Source organism: Idiotropiscis lumnitzeri, chromosome 10, assembly GCF_059441095.1.
Source record: "Idiotropiscis lumnitzeri isolate Australia: NSW breed Sydney's pygmy pipehorse chromosome 10, RoL_Ilum_1.0, whole genome shotgun sequence".
Lineage (NCBI taxonomy): Eukaryota > Metazoa > Chordata > Actinopteri > Syngnathiformes > Syngnathidae > Idiotropiscis > Idiotropiscis lumnitzeri.
Genome location: NC_142400.1, coordinates 605,248 through 627,296, shown reverse-complemented (window position 1 = coordinate 627,296; position 22,049 = coordinate 605,248). Strand labels below are relative to the sequence as shown.

The 22,049-nt window shown below is 49.3% G+C and overlaps 1 protein-coding gene across 2 annotated transcripts; it reads right to left on the bottom strand.

Moving 5' to 3' along the window:
• Positions 1-2,702: 2,702 nt before the first annotated feature.
• cited4b (Cbp/p300 interacting transactivator with ED-rich tail 4b) lies at positions 2,703-4,312 on the bottom strand. Of its 2 annotated transcripts, none has more exons than XM_088306726.1 (2): positions 3,994-4,312; positions 2,703-3,552 (listed from the first exon to the last, which is right to left on the bottom strand). In XM_088306726.1, the coding sequence occupies exon 2, from the start codon at positions 3,514-3,516 to the stop codon at positions 2,725-2,727; it is 792 nt and encodes a 263-aa protein (XP_088162852.1). In that variant the 5' UTR covers positions 3,517-3,552; positions 3,994-4,312; the 3' UTR covers positions 2,703-2,724. The 2 variants fall into 2 exon arrangements, with proteins under 2 accessions (XP_088162852.1, XP_088162853.1); XM_088306727.1 differs by having other exon boundaries at positions 2,703-3,467; positions 3,994-4,308.
• Between the last annotated feature and the right edge of the window lie 17,737 nt (positions 4,313-22,049).

The window sequence follows — 22,049 nt, the reverse complement described above, 5'->3', positions numbered from 1 at the left end:
TTACGAGCTTTAAGTCACTTAAACCCCCATCAAGGTAAGCATTCTTTGGCCAGTCACACCTCCCCCAACACACACACACACACACACACGCAAGCAAGCAAATGTTTGCAGGGCTGTAAGTGAAACTAATGTTGGTTAAATACAACATTTTAAAGCGTCTTCCGGTTTGGTGGCTTTTTTTTTTTTAATTGAAAGTCAACATTGTGAATGTTACCTGCCGCTGGATTTTGCAAAGTAACCTCTGCCAAGGTTTGATTTCAAATTGATGGCCACAAAAAATGAAGGAGTGAAAGTAATCATAATTCATCAGCAGGCACAAAATGTGACGCTCTGCAGATTGTGCGCCAGAAAATTGAAAATTTCCCTTGAGTGGAAACATTGTCTACATTCGTCCGGGATTTTTTGTTCCAAGCGTTATTTTTGCATGTTGACAGTTGATGAGAAACCAATCAGCAACACAACCTCCGAGCGACTTCCATGTTCAATTTTTTCCAACTACAATAAGGTCCCATCTGGATAAAATCTGAATTCAATTTGGATCGACTTGAAATTTTTCCTTTCCACGTCGGAAAATGTGCTTTGGATCAGAACGTTTCACCAGTTGGGGGCGCTGCTGAGAAGCGTCATGATCAGCCAATTTCAAACGCGGCGCCTCTCACCCAATAAGCGGAGGAAATGAAATTTCTCAAACAAGGCCAGGTCAATCTTGTCCGCGTGAAAAATTGGATTCCAGCACAGAAGTTTGCACACGCTCACCCAAAAATGATCTCAGGCTTTTCCACAAGACACATTTTGACTCGGAAGATTTTTTTTTCCAGGTGAAGGCGCTCTTACGTAACCTCAAAATGTTTTTGGAGAAATGCAAACCACAAGTACATGAAATTTCTTCCAAAGAAGATCAGTCGAATAGAGGCCGCTGTTTTTCACCACTAAAATTGGATTTCCACTTTGAATTGGTTCACTTTTTCTCCTCCAATAACCGTTTGGATCATAACATTTCACTACGAAAACTGTTCATCTCCCTTAAGAAAAAAAAAAAGAAGACAAAGTCTGACCGACTTGAAAGAGGAAACACACAACCGCAGCGCTACAAAATCTTTGCATCGTACAATCTTGCCCGAAACAATTTCGACTGTTAATCGCTCGTATCACGTTTCGGCATTTAAAAAAAAACAAAAAAACGCAAGCCACACATTATTAGTCCGATTGACTTGAGACGGCTCACACAAGTGGAACTTGCCAAAAACAAAATCCGGCAGAACGTTGCCCAAATTGGGGGACTGTCTTGAGCGGCAAAACGACAAAACTCAAATGGGAACACACACACACACACACAACAAGACTGCTTGATTTGAAATTTTCTCGCCCAGGTGAGAAAGTCGTTCCCAAGTTGAGCAAACGAGCGGCAACATTACAGCAGCTCTCACGAGTTGAAATTTCTCAAAAATCGGTCTCATGGTCGTCTACAAAACAATCTTTTGGAATATGAAATTTCAAAAGGCTTTTCAGCTTCAGTAAGTTGGACTCGACTTTTCTTGCACAACTTTTAAACCCGGAAGACTTTAGCAAAGATGGAACTCCAACGTGGCGTGTGTGACTGGTCCCAAAAAAGAAAACGACTCGTCCATTCTCAGCGACTACATTTTCACGCGAACATCATTGGAAGAATTCGTTGCCATCCTCCTAAAATTTGTCTGGCAAGTTGCACACAAACAAGAAGAAGAAAAACAACAACAAGTCTCGCCGTGTGGAACAATCGGCCGACCTTCGCTTCTGAAGAAATATTGCATCACGTTTCCATGGCGCTAGAAAGCGAGGTGTCCCCTCAGCTGCAGGTTAAACCTCAGCACTTAGCTTTTTTTTTGGGGGGGGGGGGGGGGGCGAGAGGAGGCTTTGCAATGAATGGAAAAGCAGGCCACACTTCTATCCAGGCCGTCTTTATTGATCGCCAAAGACCGTCCCTCCCTCCTTTCCAAAATCTCAGCCACCAAAAACAACAATGACAACAAAAGAAAAGGACTAGAAACAACCAAGAAGAACAATAAATAAGAATCGGCGTGATTAAGGCGGTTCTACGTCTCCATGAGAACACAAAACAGTGTGGACATGTTGGAGTTAGTACAGCTTCATACAGTACAAGCAGTTGATTTCTGAGAACAGCACATCTAAAAAAAAAAAAAATCAAATCAAATAAAAATGAGAATTGAACGCTTTCCAAATGTGGACGTCACCTCGCAAAATTAAAGCTCCTTTTTGGACCTTCTGAGCTGATTTTAACAGCAAGCTGGAGGATGAGGAAGGCGAAAAAAATGCTGACTAAAGAAAGTCAAATTAGGACCAATCGTTTGGCCCGGCCGGGCGACGACGACGACGACGACGACGGCAACGACGACGGTTCTCCACGTCCGATTAGAAATAAATACACCTCGGCGGAAACACAGTGTCATTGTTCAGAGTGGCTTTGTGACTTCAGGGTTTTTTTTGTGTGTTTTTTTTTTTTTTTTTTACATTCACGTCCAGGAAGTGGGAGGCGAAACGGTATCCCCCCCCTCCCCCCGCCCCACCCACCACGTAGACCACAACGAACGGCAGAGTCCTCGTTTCACGCGCCCGGCGCCGCGACTCCTCGGCTCGGTGGTCGGTCCTAAGAAAAAAACGAGATGAGCGCACCATCCTTTTTTTTTTTTGCGGGGCGGGGCGGGGCGGGGCGGGGCGGGGGTGGTCTCAGCAGCTGACCGTACTAGGCTGCTGTTTGCTGACAAAGTCCGAGATGAAGTCAAACTCGTTCTGGCCCAGGAAGAGTTCGGGCAGCTCCTGGACTCGGTCCAGGCCGAGCTCCACCACCAGCGAGGTGAGCGCCTCCTCGTCGATCATGTCCGCGTCCATCCCGTTCAGCGCCAGCGCCGGGACCGCCATGTGCTGCATGTTGGCCAGCTGGGCCGGGTTCATTCGGTACTGGTTGGCGGGGCCGCCCATGTGGCCCCCGCCCCCTCCCCCCCCTCCCATGGGGCCCAGCGGGTGTCCGTGATACTGCGTGTTGAGTTTCTGGAGCTGCATGCTGGCCATGAGCTGCTGCGACGTCAGGCCTCCGTTCATGAACTGGTTCTGCTGGGCCGCGTGTTGTTGCTGGACCTGCTGCTGCTGCTGCTGCTGCTGTTGCTGCTGCTGGGCCTGGTGCATGTGATGCTGCTGGCCGTTGTACATCATCTGGTGGTGGTGCCCCATTTGGGCGGCGCTCATGGGCCCGCCGGGTGGCACCATGCCCTGCCGTTGGCGCATCTCCATGCCGGCCTGGGCGCCGGCGTAGTGCATCATCTGGCCGCCGGGCATGGCCCGCATGGCCGACGTCTGCTGGCCGTGCGGCGGGTGGCCCGCCTGCAGGCCGTTCATGCCCATCCGGTACGCGTGCAGACCGGCGCCGGCCGAACCGTGATTCATGGGCATCATGAGGTGCTCTGCCATGCCTCCTGTGGGGACAACACACTCAAGTGTTAGGATGTCCTCACCTTGCGCCATTTAGTCAGCAGGCTTTCTTCTTCCTCATCGCACCGCCTTGCAAACGTGTCACAAAAAGGACAATAAGCGTCGCGCAATTGCCTTTGAAAATGGCTTCAGTGTCCAATTCAATGCGATAGAGCGGTAGGAGGAGGGGGGGAGGGGGGGCACGCACGCGCACGCACGCGCACACACACACACGGGCACATTTTTACGCACGCAAGGTTGCAACAAAGAACACTGACATCATGCAACGCGCGGCGCGGTGCGTCTCATTTCGGAGTCTTTCCAAGCAATCGGAATCATCACGATTGTGTTTTTAAGGACGCCTTTGACACAAACGAGCAAACAATGGAGCGACGCGACGCGCAGAGGAGACAGCGAACGAGCGAGCGAGCGAGCGAGCGAGCATGCACGCGCACACGGGAGAGAAACGCCAACATTGTCCGGCTTGCAATTCAATGCCACAGCAACAACAACAAAATGTGCACCACGTACCGTGTTCGGCTCCACACGCACGCGCACAAAAAAGAAAAAACTAAAAGTTACTCCGCTCAGAGATCGGTCCGGTCCGGTCCGGTGGTTCGGTGGTCCGCTGCGGTGAGGAAGGAGAGGGAGGGAAAGGAAAGGAGAGGAGAGGAGGGAGGAAGAAGGGGGGCGCTCAGTGTGAGGAGTCCGCGGGGCCGCGCGTCATTGCCGGGTGAGGTGCGCACAAAGACTGCAGCAAGAGATCTTCAAGAGAGCGACTGACGATTTTCTGGGTCAACTCGGGGATTATGCACATCTAAAAAGCTCGCGAGGAAGGAAGGCGGTCTTCTCCGTGGAGGGAGCGAGGGGGAGGGGAGAGGAGGGGGAGGGGGAGGGGGGTGATGGTCCTCGCTTCCCATTGGCCCATTAGTGCAATTGTGCAGGGGCGTAACGGAGAAAAGGGCAGTCTCCAAAGCGGTGACACTGGAAACACATTTAAATAGTCTCCTCCCCGCTGTTTCACTCTTAAAAAAAAAAAACATTGTTTTGCTTAGATAAAAAGATAGATGAAGTCAGAATGTGACTCGCCTCCATTTCCAAATTGTATCCAGGAGGAGACGAAGGGCAGTGAGAAAACGGGCCATCAGACAAAATGGAGACTGTGGAGTAGAATAATATTTTTATTTTGCATGCGCCAATCTCGTTGTAAACCGACTCATGACAATAAAGGGCATTCTGATTCTGATTCTGATTCTGATCAATGGATGGACTGACAGATGTGTGTCGCCAACGTCCGTCCGTCCGTCCAAATATCACGCAGCTCGCTGTGTCGATGCATGATTCCATCAAGCTTTCCTTTTCTATTCACGATAAACGTGAAGGATGAGATTAAAAGCGATGCAGACGATGTAAAACATAAAACCGGTTTCCAACAAACAATGACAAAGAATCGAATAGTAGTCCAATTAAAGAATCAGCTCCGTAACGTGCGCGCGTCCATTTTGTTTGCTCAGCACTTTTCACAGCGATGACGCAAAAGTGCTTCACGAGCTCAAAGACAAAAACATTCTCCGGTTTTGTTGTCACAAAAAAGTTGAGGCTAAACGAGCCACTGGTGCATTTTGGATCTCGACGCGCAAGCACCAAATGTTCTCGGGCCAGCGATGTCCAAACGTGACCTCCACACAGGAAACGTTTCCACGAGGACACGTCGTCATTTCATGAGCACTTTTTGCTCACTTGTTTTTGTTTTTTTTTTCAACCTTGGTTGAACTCGACATCTCATCTCCAACGCTGCACTGGCTGCTCACAAAACGCACTTTACATGGCAGTGTCATTTTTTTTCTTCTTCTTTTTCCAACGTCGACTTAATGCAGCCTGAGTGTAAATGTAGCGGCTGTGATGTCATCAACCGGATTATTCAAGAGGGGCGGGGGGGGGGGTCAAATAGGAAAAGGCCCTGCAGCCAGCTGACCTCTTTTCTTTCCTTTTTTTTCTTTGCTCAGGAGACATGAGACGTGTGTTGCAAGCAACACAGGAAGCAAGTCAAACCTCGAAAGGACATTTTGGTGACGACCACGCGAGCTTGTCGTAAATTTGTGGGCGAGGAATTCTTTTGTGGGAACGAAGGCGTTTCATGTTTTTTTGCTCTTGCGTTTGTTTGTGCACATCCACTTGTGGTCCATGTGAGCTCGCAAGTGGGTCCTTGCGAGGGGGGGTGGGGGTGGGGGGGACGTATGGAGGAATGTGCTATTCTAGGCCATGTAGCTACAGCTGTGCGCCGATGTGCTCCGTGTGCAGACTATCGATGCGGCCCTGCGCTCGCCAGATGCACGCGTTGACGATTGCCCACTTGAGGACAACGACCCCGCGCCTGCTTTTGCAAATGAAAAAGCTCCATCCCACCCCACCCCCGAGTGAGTATGCAAAGACATGAGGGAGACGATCTATCGTCCGGGGAAACGCGTTTGTAAAAAGCAGTCGGTCGCCCAGCAGGCCTTTGTCATTGTTTGACATTGTCCGGGGCCATTTTAAGCGAGTATTAATAAGCCACTCCCAGGTGAGGGGCACTCTTCAGTCTCGGCTGACAAACTCGCCCAGCCAGTCAGTCAGTCAGTGCAAATAAAAAAAAAAAAGAATCAACATTGAATGCTCTTCTGGGCTCTGCTGAGCCACAGTGAAACAGTTTGATGGCACACAATCGCTCTCAGGCAAAAAAAAAAAAAAGAAATAATATTCACAATTGCACCACATTATTGATGAAAGAAGTAAAAAAAAAAAAAAAGAGTGCACTCCCATGACGACTGTTCCCCAAATAGTATTCATCGAAATTGAAATTGTGTGTATTGTTCGTGTACGTTTTGTTGAATTTGTAAAAATAAAAATGAAAATAAACAAAGTTAGTAGAATGCTGCGATCCAGCGCAGTCATTCAGACACAAACGATGAAGAACACGACTGGATATGATTCGTTATTTATTCATGGAGGAGTTTCGACGTTTCCGTGTGTATTGTTAAACTCTTTTTCTTTATGTGTTGCTGCACCATTTGTGTTCAAATTGCCGTTGCTAACCGTTAGCTTGTCGAGGATATTTTGCATCACTAAAAGTTGCTAGCTTAATGCAACGTTTTCTGTCCCCAAAGTGTAATTGTCTTATTTTTATGTTTCAGTTGACAGGAAATCGAAACGGACGCTGTCAAGTTTGCAAAAATGCAGGTCGAAGGAAAAAAAAAAAAAATCCAAATGTGATGTGTTGACCTTTGACCTCATTTCCACCACTTCGCGTTTTTGCGCATTTCCATCAGAATGGGAGACAAATGATCTGACCAGATTTTAGTTTTTCTTTCACTCCATTATTTTATTATTATTTTTAGCACATGTCAGACAAACAAGAAATAATTGCACCAAACGGCGCCGAGATTCTGCTTTGTGTACATTGACTGGATGGATCCTGCCCGCTGACTGGAGTCCACAATTTGTGGGCGGGGCCAACGCTCAACACAAACAAACACGCACACACGGCTGCCTGGAGCCATTTATCGATCCCCAACGAGCGTGAGCGAGCGTGCGTGCGTGCGCTTGCCGGGGTGGGTCATGTGACTGCGTTAATAGGAGCAAGCGGCGCTCGGACTCTGCGTTGGCGTCGCTCGCTCGCCGGCTGGCCGAGGCCTCCGAGTGACTCACTGAAACGCCGGGGCCGCATTTCACATATTTGGAGACGACGGGGCGATGACGCTCTCAAAGTCAATGGATGACTCATCTTTAGTGACAGCGAATAATGCGCAAATGGAAATTTGCCCCCCCCCCCACCCCCACATGTGATTTAGGGACTTAAGACCCACAAAGTGATCTATCTGCCTACCTTTGTAGCGCTGAGGAAAATTGGATGAAACAAATGCTCTTCACACATGCAGTTAATTAGTGTTGATTACGCATAAAGAAGGGCATCGTGTAATCGGACAATTACTTTAATGAGAAAAAGGGAAAAGCCGAAAACATAAAAGTTAAAAAAAAACAAAAAAACGCCAAGCTTTCTTGGCCTGCAAGCTCGTTGACACCAACCGGTCGGTCTCGTTGGATTCAGCTCAGCACGCGAGCATTTTAAAATCTCAAAATCATTGATTGAAATTGTCTCATTGTTGATAACCTTTTGTAGGTTCCATTAAAAAAAACAAAAACATTTAGAAAGTAATTAGACGTGCAGTCTTTTGACTGCACGGAATGGTGTCAAGTTCCTTTCCTTTGTTCAATTAATTGCACGAGGATTATTATGGTTAAAAGCCAAAAGACTTTCAGAAGCGGCACCGACACCAAATTGGAAGCGGAGATCGTTTTCACACCTTTTGATCTTGGAAACAAAAAAATAAATAAATGCTCCGCCCCACACGCCGCACCTTCTCCCAAAACATTTGGTTCAACAGACGGCACTCACCACGTTTACATTGAATTTTTTTTTTTTGGGGGGGTCACTACGTTTCGGGGTGAAGATCGAAATTCCGATTGAATTGGGAATACGTCGGCGTTTCCGTGGCGTCGTCCTCGTTCCAAAAGTGTGCCGTCGTATTTGCTCGAGCTTTCGACGTGTTTTGCTTCTCGCTACTTTTTGCGACAAACACCGCGCAGACAAGAGCTTCCTGTAGACATCTTTTTTTTTTTTTAATTTTTTTTTTAAACAAGCGCTTCCTGCACTCCAAAGACCACAATTCCTTGCGCTTTAGCATGCGTGCGATCGGGCTCCTCCGATTGGCGTACGCATGAGCGAGTTTTCGGTTGAGAAAAGGAGTGACTCAGGCAAGATTTTAAAAACCCAATGAGGGCATATTCGGGTAATTGCGTACGTTTACTTGACTTTTAAAACCCGAATGGTGTCAATGTTTGTCTGTTAAACGGTTGACTGAGAGCACGTCGACAAAGTCCGACAGCAGAAACGTTGAAAATTGGTCACTGCCACACGACGACTGGCGTGACGTTGACCTCGGCGGGCCAACGTTTACGTGCGGCCTTCTCGTCCCAAAAATGAGCCGTCCCACTTTTCAGTCGTCCTTCGTCCATCTGGGCTCCACTCGGCTCAATTGCGCAACGTGATGGATGGAAAGGACCGAAAACAAACGTGGCCCGCCGACTTGTTTCCGAAATGTACGTCGGCGAAGTCATCGGCCGATCCCACGCGGACGGCCGCAACGGCGAGAGAAACGCCACAAAATTGTTTCGCTTGTTTTGGGTGCGGAAGACGCCAAGGCTGCGTGTGGCGCCGCCGCTTTGCCCAAGTCGGGTCCAGAACCAAGCGGTTGTTTGTCGATGTTCACCGCGGGCCGTTTGTGTCAACGTGCCGTCAACACGCTTGGCCAACGAACGCAGTGAACGTGCTCGACATTCCAAAAAACATCAAACACAAAATGCAGCTGCTGCTGCGGCTTTATTCTCTGCCGCGCCAAATTCAGTATCCGGCACCTGGAATGACACGCCCCCGTCTGGCTAATGTCCCGACAATTTTCAACAGACGTCGAGTCACAATGTTGACTTTCGTTTAAATTGCGGATGAGAAAGTTGCGTTTTTGTTTGATTGAAGCGAGGTCCATAAATGGTGCCCGCACCAATTTGCATGTCCGACGCGAAAGCGCGCACCGCAACAAAAGTCACGTCCCACGAGCGTCTGCAAACGGAGGCAACAAGTCGACCGGCCGCAGTCCACTCACCGTCGCTCGCACATTTTCAGCCGAGCACAAACGTTTGCGTGACGACTGATTGAAACGATGTCGTTTTGACGGGTCATTTACACGAAAACATTTGTTTTTTTTGGGGGGAGCCTTCGGACGCAAACATTTGAAAAAGTCACCCGGTTGTACTTTTTAATGACTTTTTTTTTTTTTTGCGACGCCAACTTGAGACATTTCAAGCTTTTGTGTGATTATGGGCAAAAAAATAATTTGGAAATTGAAATCAGCACCAAAGATGATTTTTTTTTCTGAAACTGCGTCTTGGCTTTCGCGAAGCATTTGAAAGGCGGAGTCGCCGCGCTTTCACATTCGAATTTCAACTTTGAGCCGCGATTCGTCGCCGCCGTCGGAACGAAGCTCCGCCGTCAAACAGGACGTTCGCTTTGATCGTGAACGCAAATTGAAATGGTTCAAGAAAATACAGAATGTTTTCTCGAACGTGTTTTTTCTGAGCATGAATGTGCAACGACGTTTTCATTTTGCTATTTACTAAATTCTTCAATCACTCAAAGGCCGTCCAAAACACTTTTATTTCTTTTTTGTCGTCGTCGCCAACTACTGGCCTGGCGCGCGTGATGCAATTTTTACTTCCAAAGTTGTCGTGCGTACCCGAAACGCTTTCAAAGAGCAAACAGAAAAGTTGCTCAGACGTGAGCGTCGGCCCCGTCGTGCCGCTTCCTGAAAGTGGACGGTCGTCACGGCAGCTGCGTGTCGCGTTCGCAAACAAAGTTCACGTTCGAGTTTTGTTATCGCCGCATGTGAGCGACGTCAAGTGTCCCACGTGAAACCTAAAAGTCATGTGGCCTCTTCTCTTTGTGTGTGTTGGGGGGGGGGGGGGGTTGTTATTGTTCTGGTAAATGAGAGACTCTCTATAAATACTCCCAAGGCTTCCTTCTCCTCTGGCGCACCAATCAACAGCCAGCGTGGAGCTGAGCAGCTGAGCCGAGCGAGGGCAATAAGCCTGAGTCAAGGCCGGCGGGGGTTGGGAGGGTGGGGGGTGTTCTGAGTCAAGCGCACCGTGCTGGAACACACAACTGGGTGAGAGGGACTTTGGATTGGAGGCCGGAGTGAAAGTTAAAACAAAACAAAAAAAAAAGGGGGAAGGGTTGGTGGTCGGAATGTCGAAGTTTAGGAAAACGCACATTTGTGATTGTTTCACATGAATGCTGACTCATCTTGTTTTTTCTTGTACTTTAAGCTTGACGCGATTGTGCTATCTTTCCTTTTTTTTTTTTTCCTCCGCGTCCGCCCACAACTAAAATTAAACACGACCCACATCAGCTTCGAAGAAGTCGAATGCAAACGTGAAAATGGAACGCCAAAGCTCTTTTCACATTTTTACAAATCGCGTGGGAAAAGTTGAGCGACTTGCTCGCCGTGAGCAAACACCACCAGAAAAAACATTTTTGAGCGTTCCCGACACACGTGGACAGAAAAACATTTTGAGAGGAAGCAAAGTGAAATGGAATTCATCCGAATCGGAAGTTGCTTTCGAATCCTCTCCCAAGTCAAGAAAAGGCCAAAATGTTGGAAGCCAAAAGAGTTTGAAGCGTCCGCCGCAAACTATTTTGGTCACCTGCACCTGCAGCCGCCGCACAAGTGTCATCGCGTTTCGATCAGGACGTCGCCCGATAACTTGTTGGTGGAAGTTGCTCACCGTTTTCAGCTGTGTCATCCTCCCGTTGCAGAACCCACGGGTGACCTGCGACCCGGACCGAGCTCTCACGACTCAGCACATTTTGCGCCAAAACGCCTCGAGAGTCATAAACAAGCGTCCTCCACGTCTTCTTTTGCGTTTTGAGACGGAGAGACAACGTTCTGTTTTGTTCCGTCAAGTGGAACGCAACGTTTCGTGCGCGCTCACAAGTCGGCTTGCATGTTGCAGCAAAAATAAACTCATTATCAGCCGGACGCGACGGTAAACAAACACGAGTGACCTCGATTTGAATTGATTCAGGAAGTAATCCGAACAACGCAAAGTCCGCAGCCTCATTAATGATTCGCCAACCGCCACTGAGCCAGGAATTCTTTTTCTTGGCTTTTCTTGAAATTTGCCGTAAGGCTTTCACTAACTGCGGTCAAAGCGAATATTTTCATCGGCGCAAGCAAGTAGACGGCCCCCGTTTGGCGGCGGCATCAAAACGCACGCATCCGACCTCCATGCAGCCATCGTGGCTTGGGTTTGCAGTCAGCGACGGCGCCGAAGGACGTCCGCGCTGACATCGACCCCGTCCATCGAAACTTGCAGACGCATTCACCACGGCGGACTTGGTCCCGGAAAAAGTCCAAAATGTAAAGGGGGGGGCGCGGCGGCATTCAATTGCGGAAATGCTTCTGCCGAAACGTTACGGAGCGACTTCCAAACGCGCCGCCTGCGTCGCACTCGCAATTCATTTTAGCCGGTCATCGTTTCAAGCGCATTGGAATGAGCGACCGGGCCTCATCGCTTCTTTTCAGTTCTTGAACGAGTTCAAGACACCAGAAAATGGGCGGAATTTCTCAAATACTGATTGGCGGCCGTCCAAAAATGAAAGCCAAATAACCAACGGGGAGCTTTGCAATCTTCTTTAATCTGGAGCGTAAAGCCAGATGATGAAGTGGGCCCACTTCATTATAGAAAAAAAAAAAAAAAAAGTTCTCTTGAAAACGGGTCTGAAAGCGCAACAGCAAAACAATGAAGTTGTTTCGGTGCCGAAACGCGACGGCAAATCCTGGCCTCCATTTTCTTCTGCTTCTCTGCAGCAGGCATCAAAACCCGAATTTCCGTCTCCCCAATGGCCACAATCTGTGACTCGCCCTCACACTGACAAAATAGGCGGCGCTCTTATTTTGAAAGTTGCGCTTTTTCTGTGCCGCCGCCGACGAGAGAGCGAGAGCGACGACTTGTGTCTGCCGTCCCGCCAACTTTTCAAAGTGTGGCTTATATTCAAAGCGTCGCCCCCCCCCTCCTCGACTTTGAGGCGCAAATTTCCTTTTGCAACCGTTTTGTGGTTGTCAGTTGACGCGCGATTGCCAGATCTTGGACGGCTTCCGACAGCGGCGCCGTCCACATCCAAAAACAAAACCTGTAAAAAAAAAAAAAACGGACGCCAGAGTCGCTTTGGATCGGGCCCATTCGCAGCCGTCATGCGAGGTGCGAAAAGATTTTTCTGAAATCTTTTGCAAGCTTTCTCTGTCAAGTATCGTCGCCTCCGAGGACAAACGCTTCAAAGTATTTCTTCTGCCTTCCATCCTCCAGTTTTCACGGCGCGTGAAGATGGGAGCCGTTTGTATCGGAAACACTTGAAAGGCGTCGGCTGCAAAAGTTGAGGCCGTGAAGGGAAGTCTGAGGCGTCAGATAAGCGCTAAAACAACGTTCCCCGCCACAGCTGAGCATTCCCTCCGGCCTTATCTCCGTGCCGGAGGCGTGATAAGTGGCCTCAGCGCCGGCAGGTGTTCGCGCACGCCGATGACGACTTCATGCGAGCTTCGCAAACAGCACGGCGGCTCACGGAGCCGTCCTGCCGATGGCGTTGGTTTCCGGTCCGGATTCTTGGTCGTCGCTCGCCTCGGGCGTCGTTGGCGGCGCACACACTCATCACGTCCCCTCCGCTGCACTTCCTTCCCGTTCGCTCCAGGAATGCGCACGCGGCGCGGACACCAGAAGCGCTCGTCCCACCGCGACTTGCTCAGGAAGGAGGGAGACGAAAAACTCCAGCGACCTATTAAATCATTCCTCATCTCCGCAGCAGTTCATGAGGTGACGCGTCTTGAATAATTAGCAACGTGACAAACAGCAGTAGCCTGGAGGCTGTTGGGCATCGGCGACCAACGGGAAAAAAAAAAAAAAAAGGGGTGACGACGCGGTCTGGTGGAACTTGGCGGGGAAAAGAGGGCATCGGCAGTTGAGCGGGTCCGAGGCAAAATATTTCGGAACAAGAAAGCAACAAATGACGCCCAACGGGCGCGCGTGGAAGTTGATCAACTGTCGGCTTTGCGGCCACGAAGGCTTTTCGAGGCCGCAAGTCAACGGGGAAGCCCGCCGAGCGGCCCCGACGTGGCGTGGGCCGATTCATCTGGCACAAAACACACAAAAGAGTCGACCATGGGCCACATTCTTGACATCCAACCTCATCACCCCACCGCCCTGAATGTCGCCCCTCCCCCCACCGGCGCAGGCCAGACCGGGGCGGCTTCGCAACACGGCCGATGCCGGCCGGCTGGCCGGGTTGTCCGACGCTTGGTGGAGGAAGGGACGCACGCACGCACGCACGCACGCGGAGATGGAGGAGGGGTGCGAGAGACGGGGGCAGGGATGTTTTCTCTTCTTTCAGCTAATTGACTCCCAGATGTCAGGAGGTGCTGAGCAGAAGGTGCCACTCCTCGCGGCTCGCACGTGCACACGCACGTGCACACGCACGTACCCGCAGCCTGTTTGTCTTGCTTCGCGCAGGACTTTGGTCTCGTCACCCAAATCTTCTTTATGCGCCGCTCCAAACGAAAGCGCCGCAGGCCTGAATTGCGACAATCTGATTTACTCGGAGCATTTTTCAATCCAATTTACGATCAAAAGTCGGCAAAGGGCCAATTACCTCGGAAAGATTATCCTGAGCGATTATCCCTCGGCCTGGGCGGCGTTAAGAGTGACTTTTCCTCCCCGGGAAACGGTCGAGGCCGGCAATTATTAAATGTTCGACCGGTTCGGCATTTCTGGACTTTACGATCGGGAAGCTGAGAAAAAAAAAAAACTTTCGCAAACAGACGCGAACGGAATATTCGGAATAAAACTTTTTGCCGTTTGCCATCTGCGGCGCTTTCAAAAGTGAAGTCGGTCTCATGGTCGGACACACGGCCGAGCCCGTCCGCGGACCAGCAAACGCTTCTCTCGCGTAAAATAAGCAAAAGAAAAAGGAAACACCGAAAAGCGCTGTCAGCTGCGTTTGCGTCCTCCGACGAGACGGCCAAACAGCTGAGCCCAAATTGAACGTCAGCGCTGTCATTGGCCATATTTACCCAAATGACGAACAGCACAAATCGCTCAAGCAGCCAAATCATCCGGAAGTGCGTGTGTGGATGCTGAGGATGTCGCCGGATTATGAACACAAAAAATAAAACAATTTTAAAAAAGGAACGGGACGGAACACCTTTGCTTACGGGCTTGAAGCGAAAAATTGTTTTGAGTGCACTTTAGATGACAATAACCAAGGGGGGAACATTTTGGAAAGTTTCAGGCGCTGTCACACAAGTTGTTGTTGGCGTCTTAAGGCAAATTTGGCCCGCCGTGTAATTACATTTGGCCGGCGAGGCTGTACCAAATGACAACTACACCATTTTACATTCAAAATGATCATTGTATTTTTCAAAACTAAACACTGTATTGCATTAATAAATCCACTTATAATAAAAATGTTCAATAAAAGAAAAATGATATTGTTTATAAAAAAATGTTTGTTTAAGTTTGACAAAAAGTCAAAACGGCGACTGGAATTGGGCCGAGCAAACTTTGGTGTCCTTGCCACGCTCAGCCACAGCGACACCGTCTGACTTGGAGGGAAACTGCAACACATTTTCAAAACGTGGTCGAAAGGCAAACTGTGCGACGACCGATTCATCGTTTTTCTGTGGTGTTCGCGCTCACTCGGGTGGAGGGGGCGCTGGAGACTCTCCTCGCTGCTTTTTGGGCGGGAGGCAGCATTCGCAGCGAAATCGTACAACTCACGTTGACAGAGAGTCAACCCCAACAAACGCTTTGCTCCTTTTTTTCCCGGGTGAGGACGATTTCCAAAAGACTACGAAGGAAACGGACAAACGCGCAGCGTCGGGACGCCACCTTTTTGCCGGTCCGTCAATCTCACGTTGCCACGACTTCGGCTCTCGCCCGAGCGCTGACATTTCGACGTTGCCCTTTGACAGGAAGCGACGAGTTCTCCTTCCTGTCCGGGAAAGCGATCAGCGTTGCGCCACCCTCGCTTTGACATGTTGAGCAACGTCCTGGTGAGGCTTTTTATGTTCAGAAAAATGTGTGGTGAATTCAAGTGGGCCTTCTTCCTGTTTTGGCTCCCAACTTGTCACTGGAGGAGAAACGCGCACGGCGAAGTCTCTTTTGATGAAAGTGTGGCAAGTGTGGCGTACGTTACGCAGGGAGGGAGCGAGCGCCATGGAGACGGGGGCGGGGACCTAAGCCACGAGGCTGCCGGCTTATCCAAGATCCGCGGGATACTGCGCTTTCCGTCCATGAATCGTCTTTGCCGCACGTTTGTGACCAGACGCCAGAACAAGACTTGACCGGCGGTTTTGTCGTTCAATGGCGTGTACGCTGCTCACGAAGACGGACCGATTGGCAGCGTGTAACGATTGCTATCTCAGCCAACGACGGAACCGGCACGGAACCGGATTGAGTTTGCGGATTTTCATCTCGTGACGGAACGTGCGGACGAATCGCGACTCGAGATCAAAAAGAGCCACGAAAGATCGAAGAAACAAGTGGATTTACATTTTGGAAAGGTTCTGGGTTGGAATCTTGGCGCCCTTTTCGCACTGCAATTAGCACAGCGCCACGACACGGCGCGGCGGCCGGCACGAAACGGTCAGAGAACGTCGTCCCCGAGGTCTCCTCCCGGTGGGTCGTGCCCAGAACACCTCACCAGGGAAGCATCGTAACCAGATGCCCGAGCCGTTCACGGATGACCGAGCGTCAAACGGTTCCATCCCCCGAAAAATCGCCGCAGTAAATAAGCAATCAACCTTTCTGCTTCGTTGCCTCTAAAACTTCTGACGGCAGAGGACACATGCTCCATGTGTGGCTGATAACCGGCCGGGACAAGATAAGACATTGTGCTGTGCGGTCGGGGAGTACGCCCCGCCCCGTCTTATCCGCAGTGTGTTTTGACCTCCACCCTGTTGCGCGGTGTTCAGTGGCGGACGCGGAGGAGGGCGCGGTTCTTGCCAACAGCGTGAGACCGGGAAAAAGTACGAGGCAATCGTCTTGAAGACGCTTCCCAGAGCATTCCGCTTGAGACAAAAAGTTGAGTTGAGCGCTCTTGCGTAACACCGCCTCTAAATTTAGCCATCCTCAAGACGCAAATCAAATCGCCACGCCAGTGAATGGTGCGCTTTGTCAACATTTATCGCCCAGGGTCGTCCCTTTTTTAGTGCGGCTCTCGATCAGGAAGTTGCGCCGCATTTCCAGCCACGTTTTTCATTCTCACCGCGCGCGCTCGAGTAAAAGTTGTGATGGGAAAAGACAGACGGACAAAAGAATGCGACAGCCGCTTACGCGTTGTTTACTTTCACCACAACGCTATCGCAGCAAATCAGACGCTCCCTTTCAAAGGTTTGCGAGCGGCCATCTTGTTCGTCTTTGACAAGATGACGCGACAAGCGACTCTTCTTGTGGCGAGACGGAAGACAAAACTCGCAGTGTTTGTCTCCAAGTTGCATAAAAAAAACATTTTTTTTTCCTTTAAAGACTTTTGGACTCTTAACTCGGCTCACTGAAGGACGACCAATCGAGGCCAAAGATCTTGGTCGACAAGTGGACGAGTTGGGATCTTTTTGATACGCTGACAATGAAATGAATGACGAGAACCGCCGACGGGAAGTCCAAAATGATTTGGGGGAATTTGATTGAGACGCAGACAGAAAGATGAGGAGCTCGGCAGCCGTGCGTGGTGGACATCGTGTGCATCTGCGCAAATTTAAAGATGGATTGCATTTTTTTTCCTTTTAAGCTCATCCGACATCTCCCATCGGCCGCCACAGCAAATGAAATCGGACAACAAAGCAAATGAAATCTGCTGCGTTCACGCCCACAATGATGCAAAACGTCCGCCACTCTACGAAAATACCAACACTCGGTCTAACCCGCCTCCATGCAGATTTAGACGGCGCCTCGTCCTGAATGGTTTCTACAATTCCATTCAAATATTTAGGCGAGGGACAAACAACCAAATCGGACAGCATTTCTTTGAAAGAGAGCAATTACAAAGTCAAGCAAGGATCAAATAATTGTGCCCCCCCCCCCCACTTCACTGCAATTGCATTTGTGCAACAAGCTGAAGCTGTCATGTGGTCGTCACGCGACGCTTTGCAGTGTTCCCACGGGAGGGTCGGCACGTTGTGGCAACTAAAAAAATAAATAAATAAATCACCTTAGAAATTTGTCACCAAAAAGTCGTCATAATGGCCGAGCACGGTGTGCAAATGAACTTTTTTTTTTTTGCCTGGGAAATGAAAGCACTGCTGAGTGAGCGAGGCCCCGGCGGGAGATTCCCACGCACGCAATCCACGAGCGTGATTCGAAACGCGATATCGTGTCAATCACATCCAATTCATTGCGGACGCTTTTCGCCATCACGAGAAGCGGCAGACAGTCAAGCGCTCCGTTGGAATCAATACGACCATTATTACCCGATCGACGGCGTTTAAGCTCCGGCGTATTGTGCGCTCGTTACCATAAAATATCCCAACGGTCCACCGGGGGCCACTTTTATGCGCCTCTCCATTATCGGCGATGGCGGCGGCCCGCTTCAAAGCGTTCAGCCGATGAATTGCGCAGTTTTCGTCTGCTCGCGAAAGACCTTCAAAAGCGCAACCGGGTGCATTTTCTTTTGTCGTTTATGTTTTCAGAAGAAAATCCTTGAATTTTCTCAAAACGGGACAGATGGACGTCAACTTTTCAGTCTTTAGTTGAAATTGTCATCCGTCACATTTTGAAACTTGAACTTTCATGTACTTCCTGCTTTTGCGACATGTCAATCATGTCAAATGGCGTCCGACTCGTTAAATGTTGCGCCGACGGAAGCTGAGCTTTTCTGCCGGCACATTTACAACATCCAAAAAGTTTGGATGATGATGAGTGCGTTGATTGCTTTACGGACGTTGAACTGTCAACCCAGAACGTTTTCTTGGAACGTTTCTCTTTCTTGATGCAGGTCGGCGTTTGCAATTTTTTTTTTTTTCTTTGCACAAACACATTTCCAAAAGCCAGAGGAGCGATGTCACTTGTCGTGGCGGAGACTCGAGCGCAAGTGAAGTGAACTTTGTTAAATGAAAACATTTTCATCCCCCGTCGCGCTTCCGGCTGGCTCGGCGCCCACATTTTGAGCGCTCGATCAAGCGGTTTTGCGCTTCCGCTCGGATTTTAGGGAGCTGCGGTGAAGTTCAATCGGAAAAAACAACAACAACAAAAACGGCGAGGCGGCTTTTCCAAGCGGATGTCAAATAAAAAAGTTGAAGCTGCGAAGTAAACGATGACCTGATTGTGACGCTCCATTTGGACGCCTTCCACAGAGCACAACAAACACATTTCAAAGGCTGCATCCTCGCTGCTTCTCTTCCAAAATGTTTTTTTTGTTTTTAGGGGGGCGGGGGTCTCCATCCATTCGTTTCCAACTTGCAGCCGCGTGTCAGTTGCAAAAGGCCTTCGAATCGGGGGTGAGGCGCCACCAGCAGCCCTCCTGCTGATGTGGTGAGCAGGCGCGCACACTTCCTTTCACACGCACAAATACTTTCAGCCAGGCCGCCCCCCCCCCCCCCCACCTTGCTACGACCAAGCGCCATTTGACTGTCGTGACGCCTCGCCTCGCCTCGACAAACAGTCGCAGCCGTCTAGAATTCCTGTCCTGTCAACGGCGAGATTGATTGGAAAAAAACAGTTTGCATCTGAGCGAAAACCAAAACGCTCGAGACGGGAAAAGCGCTTTGACTTTCTTGGCGACGCCCAACGGCCACATCATTAGGCACACCCTTGCCATCAGATTCCTCGTTTCCTCACCACAAGAGTGCTCGCGACCACGATGCCGTTTGCTCGTCTCACGGGACACAATGACTTGATGACTCGTCGCAACATTTCGGTTTTGCCGCACGTGTGGTCCCCCGACAACGCTTCGAGGATATTTGGTGTTTCGTGGCTTCTGCCAGTCAGTCTGCCTTTAAAAACTCGAACGGTGTCAATTTTCGGGTTTCGAAATGTGCGCAAAAACACAAAGACGTCCGCGTCACCACTTTTCACACCTGAAAATTCTGTCACTTAAAAGCGATCGGTGAGTCTAGCTGGACGACTTTGATTTCTCTGCCGCGTTTTTGTGTTCAGTTGTGTCTGGACTGTGAAAAGGACACCGTTTGTATCCAGGCACGCTTGTATAAGTTTGATCGTCCGTCCGACCGGCACTAGCAGAGGTGAGCACAATTTTGAGCTAAACCCAAAAAAGTGATGTAACCTCAAAGGTAAAAAAAATGTCATTCGTGAGCTAGATTGATACGATTTTGTGAACGTGAAATGAAAGTGGATTAACCCAAAAGTGCTTTTTTTTTTTTCTTAGCTCTCGCATTTGAAGTCAATCGATTGCGCAGGTGTTCATCATGATGATGATGAGTGAATAAGGGAAGTGCAACCGGAAGCTTCCGACATGTCCAGATAGGACAGTCAAAGTTGTCGAGCGAATAAGTCATCGTCTCCTCGTGACTCATATTTTCGTCCCCAGTGCAGAAATGAAGAGGAAAAAAAAATAAAAAAATACGAAACAACGCATCACGACCACGATCAATAAGCACGTTGGCCGAAACGTGTTTGGCTCGTCATCGATTGGCTGAAATTTGCTGGCGTGTCATCCGATGGCCTTCATAAAATTGTTTCCCCTCGTCAGCCGAAGTCTCCGAGTTCAAGTGTCAACCCCCCGAGAAACAAATCCATAAATGCATATCTGGACGGCACGCTTGTTTGCGTTGGCCGACCTTTAAGGCGCCGCTCCGTGATTGGATGGCGTGTCGCCGCATGCCGCTGACAGTTATTGCTGTCCGCGGATTTTCACCAGTCAAGTCACATCGCCGCGCTGGATACACTTCTTAGCGGCGGGCAGCGCGTGACCTTTACAGACTTTTATGAGATTGCATTTACGCGCCATAAAAACGTCGGCCAGCGTTGGTCAGCGCAGACGAACGCTAATTGAAAGGCAGAGGCTACCACGACTTAGCAGATGATGACACTTTTACTGCAGGCGCTTTTTTTGCAACAATTTGGATATGGAAGAAGAAAAAAAAGCATGAAACTGGATTCCCCGCGCAGCCGGTGTGGCTAAAATCCAAAATGCATGGCACGCTCGGAAGAAACGAGCAGGTATCGTTGTCGTCGTCGTCAAAAATGACCATAAAAAAAAAAAAAATTTCATGACAATAACATGACGGTGATGTCATCAACAAAATGTTGGAAACTGAAGACAAGACGGGGCAAAATGTTATTTCAAAGCAAAGTTACGCCAACAACTTCTCTTAACATTTCGTATACATCGAATGTGACTCAACTTGCGATAAATTTTCCACATCGCGACCAATCACCAAACGCTGACGATCTTGACAAAGTGCGCATTAGAATCGTCTCGAGCATTCCCGGGTCATCCCGACGCAAACAAACTTTGGTTATTTTTGTCCAGGCAGGCCGTCGTTTGTTTTGCGTTGATTTTGTCATCTGGGTTGCTCCAGCGTTGTTGTTTTGGGATGGCTCTGGAGCCACTTTGGCTCCAAGGCTTCTTCTTGGCCTTCTACTTGATACGCGGTCCCCGAGTGGCAAGTTATCGACATGCAAGCCTTCGCTCGACTTCTGCTTTTGGCATCAGAATGGTCTTGAGCACGAGGTCCCGGTTTAAATGCAAAACACGAACAACAACCATCGGAATCCAATGCGAGGAAGAATGATCGTTTTTAAGTCTCCGGTCATTTTATGATTTCTATTCGCAAGACTGGCATGTAAACTCCAGCTGGTTTTGACCCTCTCATCAGTGCAAAAATATCAACAACGATGACGTGCTTTTTTCACACGGCGGCAGAATTAGCCCGATTTCAACCGATCCCTCCTGACGATCTTCCAGACGCTCCGATTATCGTAATGTCTCCAACAATAATTTGATCCGATATTAATCGTGTGTGCGGTGCATTGAGACTGATGTCACGCGCTCGGAAGGACATTTGGGCCGCTCCCATCTCCGATCTGCTTAAATTCAGCATGTTGGATTGTTTACGCTGAAGTCTGGAGAGGTTTTGCGAGCTTTCCCGTTCAACTTGAGAATATTCAAATTGACCACATTGCAGTTGGGCCCGTAATTTTGTTGTCTTTTTATTCATCATGTGTGAGGTCGATCCATTTTCAAACCGATTATATTTTCCGCCCATCCAGTTCTTAAGCAACAAAGCGCTTGAGAGCGACGAGCGCTTTTTTTTTTTTTTTTTTTGGTCTAATGTCGGCTTTAATAAAAAGCATCTTGTCCATATGGATGTCAATTTTCCATTTAGCCTTCAGCGATCTCGTGAACACATTATTGAGCGAAGGGGCGACATGGAAGCCGAGGTTAAGAGCACCCCCCTCGCCCTCACGTCTTTCAAGCATCAAGCCATTAAAAGGAAGAGTCCTCTCCGCTTCCAAGACAAAGTGTCCCCTCTCTTTGGACGGGACAAGCGATTATCAATATTAAAGTGGTGAGGTAGCAAATTTATGGACGGGAGCAGCTCGGCCTCGCACGACTTCCGGCGGGAATGCTCGTAAATAACCCGTGTTATGTGCTGTGTGTGTTTTGGGGGAAGGTCAGTGGGCCGGACGCATTGATCAGCCTTCAGCGCGTGTGTGTGCGTGTGTGTGCGTGTGGGGATTGTGCCCAGACGCAATATTGTCCCCTCTTTTGCGCTTTAACATCCGGAAAAGGAGCAAAGCGAGCCTCCATGTCCACCCCCAGCAGGCTTATCTCGCCGCCAGTTGATCCTTGCGAGGAGCGACGCTCGGCAGAAAGAGACATCTGCTCACTGAGAGAATGCCCTAATTATTCATGAGCATTTAACCATTCAGGATTTGCTCGGCGCGGCATATGTGGCATTTCTCATAAGTGTGTGTCAGCTTCACTTGTT